Here is an 8,947-nt window from a genome sequence, read left to right on the forward strand (position 1 = left end):
GTCCTTCTGTGAAGGCGTTGATGTTGACGGCGTTGGCGCTACAGCGTCTTCCGCCGCATTTCCCGTCGCATCTTCGGGCCGTGTCTCCTCCGGGTCTGGCTTGGGCTGACTCTGCTGACTCGAGCAGGTTCACAGCTGTCGGACGGCTGCCCAAATAGCTCGACAGAAACTTCTGTAAAGCCCCCCGCTGTCTCTTCTTTTGTTCCTCTTCATTTATATATATTTTTACGTTTTGACGCACCCGAAAGCATCGTGAAAGTTAGCCCACTCAGAAACACCTGCTAGCTTTGTTGTGTCCCGCTCTGACTCTGACCGCTTCTCTGACGTCCTTAATTGGGTGGCGCCTTAATGTGACGTAGCCAATGAAACGGTCTATGGTTAAGATAAACGTCACTATTTTTAGTTAATTAATAAATATTGAAATAAATTTTAGATAGGAGTCCTATCTGCAAATTCTATCATAGGACATTAGTACATTTAATTTTTAATTTATTTATTTTTAATTTTGTTCCTCTGTCTGGGCCCCATCCAGCCAATCAGGCCCTAGGCACGTGCCTACTTTGCCTTTGCGTTAATCCGTCTCTGGCTGCGCTCTAAAGGCTCCGTGTGAAACGCTGCAGCGCATTAGTTCCCGCCTCCGAGGCAGCGCGGGAAAAAATAAATCCAATTTCTTCAGCACAGGGGCCATAACAGGGACCAGGGCCAGTTCTATAGGGGCCCAGGCCCCTGTGGGCCTCTGTTTAAAACCGCCAATGAGAGGGACAGCTAATGTTGGATGTTTTGGAGATAAAGTCAGAGAGGACAGACTGAGGACACCCACTCAAACCCCTGAACCAACACCAATAAATCATGCTGAATTCCTGCACCAACCACACCGCTGTAGGGCAAACTCAGTGATTCAGGTTGGAAATTAAAAATAAAATAACCCAGTAAGAACGGGACCTTCTGCTGGCCTGGGTCCAGGAATGGTTGTGGCCTCTGAGCAGCAGTACTGGGACCATAGTGCGTATGGGGAGTGTGGGTGGGTGTACGACGTGCATTAGGTTCAGTGTGCAAGTATGAAGGTGGGAGTGTGTGACGTTACCTGTCAGGTAGACTTCTGAACTCCTTCCCACTCTTGGCACATGTTGTGGTCTGCCTGTGTGATTGCAGCTCTTGTGTCTGGGGCTGAGTGTAGTGGCATCATCTGACTCGCCCTCTGGTGGGGCTCTGTCGGGGTCAGGGGCTCTCAGGCTACTGTGTTCTGAACTTGGCCTGCTCTGGTGCGGGCAGGTCGTTATGATCTCAGGGAGTCCTGCTGCGGTCTACCTGGGGCCTCCGCGCTCCAGCTCTATGGGGCTTACGGGTAAAAAATAAAAAAAATCTGATGTTCACATGGACAATCAAAAAGCAGGTGAGTGGTTATAGGTTGAGGATGAATGAGTGAAACAGCATCTGTTATAGCACAGGTGAGTCCAAAGCTCCTCCTCCAGGTTCAGGAAAGAAGCTCCTAATGGTAGAGAACAAGTTTAGGTCACCAGCTGGTTTAGTGGGCGTGGCTTACGTACAGAAATGAAGAGCTGTTGTGTACAGATCGCTCTGCACTGAGAGATGAACCATGCAGAAAAAGGTCTTTGCCTTTCTAGTACTCTATTCTCTCCTTGGTGTTGCATGTTTTGCTATATTTTTATTTTACCACAAAGACTGCCCTTCGAGATCATTTCCCAAGGCACGACATGCCGAAAATATAAAAGCTGGATTTATGTGGAGGATCAAAGAACATGGTCAGGTGAATGAAGCATCAGAGATCTGGGGAAATACATCTGATGGAGCAGAACCTCTGGCGTCGTGTCCTGAGACCCCACCTAACCTTACGGGTCCACTTCAGGTGGATTTAGAAACTAGTCGGACTCTGGAGGACGTGAGAAAGCAGGTTGGTTCTTCACTTCAGGTGGGAGGACGACGCCAACCACCAGACTGCCTCTCAAAACAAAAGGTAGGTTTAAAAGCGAGAAGGGCCTTTTAGTGATTCTTATGAGTAAAAATAAAAACTAAAGAAATGTAAAATTATCTTAAAACAGAACTCTTTTTCTGACTTTTTTTAAATTAAAGGTTGATTTAATTGAAAAACCATTTTAAAATGATTATTTCCTAATGGTGTTTCAGTGTTTCATGGAAATAGTCTCCTACACCTGTCTCCTGCAGTAGCGTCTGATAGAAAACAGACGGTGAAACTCTAGGATCAGAAAATCCTGACAGATCTACGTCACACCGTCACTAACATTCATGGACTCACCCATCTGGACTCACGACGGGGAAGCTGTTTTTGGTTTAGCGTCCAGGAAACAGCAGAGAACGTCTCGGCTAATAGAAGCTAACTGTTAGCATTAGCAACTCCACAACACAGCAGAACTCCTCCAGGTTTGTGTTATTTGTGGAGGTAAAACATCATCGTTGAAAGATCAGAGTCAGTGGTTGAGTCGTGCTGCTGTCAGCCAATCAGAGGAGAGATGTCGGAATATCAGGAAATAAGACTCCAGATCCTGTCGTCTGAAGCTCAGCTGTGATGTGGCTCAATTCTAGATCCTGAAACAGGCGCACCGGAGCTTTTTCTCCCTAATCTGTATTTTAAATACATTTAATCTGGGAAATTTAAGATGGAAGATGGGACTCACGCAGCGAACACGATCGATGATGATAAATCGATGTGTTGCATGTCACTTTACTGACTTACAACTGTTCGGCCTCCGAGAGTCAGCAGAAGTTAAGTCTTTGAACTTTCACTTCAGTTCAGACATTTATGTTGATGATAATTGCCCGATACAACTTTTTCACTTCTGATACGATACCGATATTGCAGCGTTCAGTATTGACCGACACCGATATCAAACCGACACGATATCAGCACAAATCATAAACACTTTGACCTACTTCGTAGTGTGGAATGTCAACACATCAAGCTTGATCAAGTGGTATTACTCAATCGGAGTTGCAAACGCGCGAACCTTAACGCAACGCTTATATCGGAGATTTTTGATGCCGTCCGATGTAATTCGATAGTGTTTCTGGGCCGATATCAAACTACTTCCCATATGGAAACAGGACATCCCTAATAGATATTAATCATTTTTGCTGACCCTTTGTTTTTCTTTTCAGATGGCTGTTACGGCCGCCGCCGTTTTGGAGCCCAGTGGTGTGCTGCACTCCGTTCCCTGTTCAGCATTGAAGCAGAGCAGCACCGTGGACAGCGGCTCCTTGGGAAAGTTCATTCAGGACCATGGACAGCGCCGGAGCGGCAGTCACGGCCAGCTGGGACTTCTCACCTCATCATCTGGCCCTTCAAAAGCAGTAGCAACGTGTGTTCTCTCCCCTTAATGGTTGTCTGATGGTTTTGTGGTTTTTTTAACCAGCTTGTCGGTTACTTCTTGTTTAGAAGTGACTTCAGGACTTAGTGTGTTGTGTGAGTTAACCGGTAATGTTTGGTTTGGTGAGTCCCCAGGACCATCTTTGGTAATTTTCCAGGTGGGGTATTCCCCTTTTGAGGTCTTCTCTGTTTCGTGGGCCATTTTTGGTATTTGGACAACTTTAGTTAAGTTAGTACTCTTGTTTGGTTTGTCTTTTAGACAAACCTTTTTGGTTTAACTACTTGGTGGGATTGTTGCCCCTTCTTAAGTTCCAAGCCTTTTTAATAGAGTGGTTGGTCCTCTGGACATTTTCAGCTATGGTTAATTTCTTGGTAAGGGTTTTTTTTTTGGCCCCTTCTTTTGGTTTTTCTTTTCCTTTTTAATAAAACCTTTGAAAAGACAAGGACACGCTGAGTTTGGTTTTGCTTTGTCAAGCCTTTTTCTCCCCCTAAGGGTCTCTTTGCGTTGAACTCATCCTTCTTATGTTTATTCCCCTCTCGCCTCCTAGCCGAGCCCACAGAGGGGTGTAACAACGGCCATCATCATTCCATTCCGAAATTGCCATGAACACCTGACCCACTGGCTCGATTACCTCCATCTGATCCTAAAACGACAGCAGCTGGTCTACGGCGTTTGCACCATCAACCAGGACGGAGATGGGGTGTACAGCAAAGCTAAACTGATGAATGCTGGACACGTCGAAGCACTGAAGGAAGACGATTATGATTGTTTTGTCTTTTCTGATGTAGACATGGTGCCTTTAGATGACCGGAACCTCTATAGATGTTTTGACCGCCCAAGACACTTTGCAGTAGCTATAGACAAGTTTAACTATGAACTACCCTATAAGGACATTTTTGGTGGGGTCACAGCATTATCAAAAGAACAATTCTTGACAGTCAGTGGGTTCTCCAACACTTACTGGGGCTGGGGCGGTGAAGACGACGACATGTACAACCGAATCATGTTGCGTATAAAGTCCATATCTCAACCAGACGCTGTGATTGGATGGTACAAGATGATTAAGCATGGAAGAGACCGGCACAATGAGCGGGATCTGGACAATGTCAAAAAACTTCAAGAAACTAAAAAGATTTTAGATCAGGACGGACTCAGCTCACTCAGTTACACCGTCGTAGAGATCTTGATAGAGCTTGTTTCATGTGTTCCTGAAACGTAAGCCATCTCGTAAATCATTGGCTCATAATAATCTCATATTGGTGAAAAGACAGACTTTACATGAACGAATGGTTCTCTAAAGCTGCTGCTTCTCTAATATGCAGTTTATTTTTCATTTGGGAGCTAAAGGATTCGTTCTCTTTGAAGATTTCATCTTCGACCTTTTTGTATTCATAATAAATGCTGACTGAGAAGTAAGAAATGTTGTAAACCTGTTTGAGGGGTTTTGAAGTGATTCTTTAGTAACTGAGATTTATTTTAATGTGTGAAATTTAATGATCCTAGGAGCTATGTTGTCTGGGGCACTTAGTGCCCCTGGTAGGGTCTCCCATGACAAATTGGTCTTAGGTGAAGGGTGAGACAAAGAACGGTTCGAAGGATCTTTCATGGCGGTTAAAACGAAGAGTCGGAGTACCCGGCCCGGAGGGTTACCAGGGTCCCACCCTGGAGCCAGGCCTGGGGTTGGGGCCCGTGAGCGAGCGCCTGGTGGCCGGGCTTTCGCCCATGGGGCCCGACCGGGCCCAGCCCGAACCGGATACATGGGCTCGTCCAACTGTGGACCCACCACCCGCAGGAGGAACATGAAGGGTCCGGTGCAATGCGAATCGGGTGGCAGACCAAGGCGGGAGCCTTGGCGGTCCAATCCCCGGACAAGAAAACTAGTTTTTGGGACATGGAACGTCACCTCGCTGGCGGGGAAGGAGCCGGAGCTTGTGGCAGAGGTTGAGCGGTACCGGCTAGATATAGTCGGACTCACCTCGACACATTGCATTGGCTCTGGAACCAGAGACCTGGAGAGGGGTTGGACACTCTACTTTGCTGGAGTTGCTCCGGGTGAGAGGCGGAGGGCTGGGGTTGGCTTTTTGTTAGCCCCGAGACTCTCTGCCTGTGTGTTGGGGTTTACCCCGGGGGACAAGAGGGTAGCTTCCTTGCGCCTTCGGGTCGGGGAACGGGTCCTGACTGTTGTTTGTGCTTATGGGCCAAATATCAGTTCAGAGTACCCACCCTTTTTGGAGTCCCTGGGACGAGTGCTAGATAGTGCTCCATCAGGGGACTCCATTGTCCTGCTGGGGGACTTCAATGCTCACGTGGGCAATGACAGCTTGACCTGGAGGGGTGTGATTGGGAGGAACGGCCCACCTAATCTGAACTCGAGCGGTGTTTTGTTATTGGACTTCTGTGCAAGCCGCAGTTTGGCCATAACGAACACCATGTTCGAACATAAGGATGCCCACCGGTACACTTGGTACCAGGGCAGCATAGGTCACAGGTCGATGATAGATTTTGTAGTCGTATCATCTGACCTGCGGCCGTATGTTTTGGACACCCGAGTGAAGAGAGGGGCGGAGCTGTCAACTGATCACCACCTGGTGGTGAGTTGGATCAGATGACAGTGGAAGGTGCCCCGTAGACCTGGCAGACCCAAACGCATAGTGAGGGTCTGCTGGGAACGCCTGGCAGAAGAACCTGTCAAGACGGTCTTCAACTCCCACCTCCGGCAGAGCTTTCACCACGTCCCGAGAGCAGTGGGGGACATTGAGTCCGAGTGGGCCTTGTTCCACTCTGCGATTGTCGAGGCGGCTGTTGCTAGCTGTGGTCGTAAGGTTGCCGGTGCCAGTCGTAGTGGCAACCCCCGTACCCGCTGGTGGACACCAGAGGTTCTGGGAGCCGTCAGGCTGAAGAAGGAGGCCTACAGGGCGTGGCTGGTCAGTGGGTCTCCGGAGGCAGCAGACAGGTACCGGATAGCCAAGCGGGGTGCAGCAGTGGCAGTTGCCGAGGCAAAATCTCGGGCGTGGGAGGAGTTTGGTGAGGCCATGGAGAAAGACTATCGATCGGCTCCAAAGAGGTTCTGGCAAACTGTCCGGCGCCTCAGGAGAGGAAGGTAGCAACTCGCTCACACTGTTTACAGTGGGGATGGGGAGCTGCTGACGTCAACTGAGGCTATAGTCGGACGGTGGAAGGAATACTTTGAGGAGCTCCTCAATCCCACCAATGCGCATTCCGAGGAGGAACCAGAGCTGGGAGGCCTGGGGATGGACTGTCCGATCTCGGGGGCAGAAGTTGCTGAGGTAGTCAAACAACTACACAGCGGCGGAGCCCCGGGGGCGGATGAGGTTCGTCCTGGGTATCTCAAGGCAATGGATGTTGTAGGGCTGTTGTGGTTGACACGTCTCTACAACATTGCGTGGTCATCGGGGGCAGTTCCTATGGAGTGGCAGACCGGGGTGGTGGTCCCCATCTTTAAGAAGGGTGACCTGAGGGTGTGTTCCAACTATAGGGGGATCACACTCCTCAGCCTCCCTGGAAAGGTCTACTCCAAGGTACTGGAGAGGAGGGTCCGATCGATAGTTGAATCTCAGATAGAGGAGGAGCAATGTGGTTTTCGTCCTGACCGTGGAACTGTGGACCAGCTCTATACCCTTGCAAGGGTGATGGAGGGGGCATGGGAGTTTGCCCAACCAATCCACATGTGCTTTGTGGATTTGGGGAAGGCTTATGACCGTGTCCCCAGGGGCACCCTGTGGGGGACGCTCCAGGAGTATGGGGTGGGTGGCTTTCTGTTAAGGGCCATTCAGTCCCTTTACCAGAGGAGCGTGAGTTTGGTCCGCATAGCCGGTAGTAAGTCGGACCTGTTCCCAGTGAGGGTTGGACTCCGCCAGGGCTGCCCTTTGTCACCGGTTCTGTTCATCACTTTTATGGACAGAATTTCTAGACGCAGCCGTGGTGTGGAGTGTGTCGAGTTTGGTGGCAGGAGAATCTCGTCTCTGCTTTTTGCGGATGACGTGGTCCTCCTAGCTTCATCCAGCTCTGACCTTCAGCTCTTGCTGGGTAGGTTCGCGGCCGAATGTGAAGCGGCTGGGATGAGGATCAGCACCTCCAAATCTGAGACCATGGTTCTCGACCGGAAAAGGGTGGCTTGCCACCTCCGGGTCGGGGGAGAGGTCCTACCTCAAGTGGAGGAGTTTAAGTATCTCGGGGTCTTGTTCACGAGTGAGGGTAGGAGGGATCGGGAGATCGACAGGCGGATTGGTTCGGCGTCTGCAGTGATGCGGACGCTGAGCCGATCTGTCGTGGGGAAGAGGGAGCTGAGCCAGAAAGCCAGGCTCTCGATTTACCAGTCGATCTACGTCCCAATCCTCACCTATGGTCATGAGCTTTGGGTAATGACCGAAAGAACGAGATCGCGGATACAAGCGGCTGAAATGAGTTTCCTCCGTAGGGTGGCCGGGCTCAGCCTTAGAGATAGGGTGAGGAGCTCGGACATTCGGGAGGGACTCGGAGTAGAACCGCTGCTCCTCCGGATCGAATGGAGCCAGTTGAGGTGGTTTGGGCATCTGGTCAGGATGCCTCCTGGACGCCTCCCCGGGGAGGTGTTTCGGGCATGTCCTGCCGGCAGAAGGCCCCCCGGTCGACCCAGGACACGTTGGAAAGGTTACATCTCCAATCTGGTCCGGGAACGCCTTGGGGTCCTGCCGGAGGAGCTGGTGGACAAGGCCGGGGAGAGGACGGCCTGGAGCTCCCTAGTTGGGATGCTGCCCCCGCGACCCGGACCCGGATAAGCGGAGGAAGACGAGACGAGACGAGTGTGAAATTTAACCCAGAGAAACTGAAACTACAGTAACCAAATCTGACAACAGGATGTCACTGTTACTCTATCCCTACATAGTTCACCTTTAATATTTGTTATTTTAATACAGCCTCCTGTTTAATGTAAGAAAAGCCTTCAGATGAACTCCATAGCGTCCTTATTCTTATTAAAACAGCTTTATTAATTTATTCTCTATTGAAACAAGATTCAGAGGAAAATCAGAACACAGCAGAAGCAGCAAAAACAAACACGACTGTGGAATGTACTCAAGAAAATAAAAGCTCCAGCTGGTCCAACATGGCAGCTTTATTTCAACCACAGTCAAATAAAGCACCACTTTATATATCTGTAATTCCATATTTATATATATATATTTATATATATAAAGATATTTATAGATATTTTAAAGTTTTTTCCATATACACCTTCAGGCAATAACTAGAAAGGATTCTTTACAGAATCAAGTTTCTTGTGGGTCTCTTCATTTACAGGTAAACTTACTTTCTGGATAATTAAACCACAGAAGAAGTGAAGGCAACTTCCTTTTTGCCTCCATCATAAGGTACAAAACTGGCACAGAGGACGACCATTTTTATAAACAGTAAAAACGCAATAAAATTAAATTACATAGGAGACACAAGTCGTGTAAACCTTTCCCCGTTACAGCTAACCTCAAATAAAATCACTTCCCAAAACAACTCAGTTCAGTATAAAATACACTCAAAAACAACCAATAAACACTTCTGCCCTTTGAAGAAATGTGCTGCAGCTCGAAGAAGTTTCTGGTTTTGGGTCG

General features: G+C 48.8%; 1 protein-coding gene and 1 pseudogene across 3 annotated transcripts in view; one reads left to right on the top strand and one right to left on the bottom strand.

The window, feature by feature from the left end:
• Window positions 1–1,211: 1,211 nt before the first annotated feature.
• Window positions 1,212–8,947, bottom strand: part of usp34 (ubiquitin specific peptidase 34) — a 124,406-nt gene continuing 116,670 nt past the window's right edge. For 2 of the 3 annotated variants that reach the window (XM_015954489.3, XM_070553616.1), the window contains exon 78: window positions 8,438–8,947. This exon is cut by the window's right edge and continues 971 nt beyond it. Coding sequence is in view for 1 of the 3 variants with exons in the window: in XM_070553617.1 (XP_070409718.1) it covers window positions 1,331–1,338 (8 nt within the window). In the remaining 2 variants the exon portion in view is untranslated. Of the gene's footprint in view, window positions 1,339–8,437 lie in introns of those variants that run through there. The other variant, XM_070553617.1, reaches the window with a different exon arrangement.
• Window positions 1,407–4,563, top strand: LOC107382441 (beta-1,4-galactosyltransferase 2 pseudogene; annotated as a pseudogene).

Source organism: Nothobranchius furzeri, chromosome 7, assembly GCF_043380555.1.
Source record: "Nothobranchius furzeri strain GRZ-AD chromosome 7, NfurGRZ-RIMD1, whole genome shotgun sequence".
Classification (NCBI taxonomy): domain Eukaryota; kingdom Metazoa; phylum Chordata; class Actinopteri; order Cyprinodontiformes; family Nothobranchiidae; genus Nothobranchius; species Nothobranchius furzeri.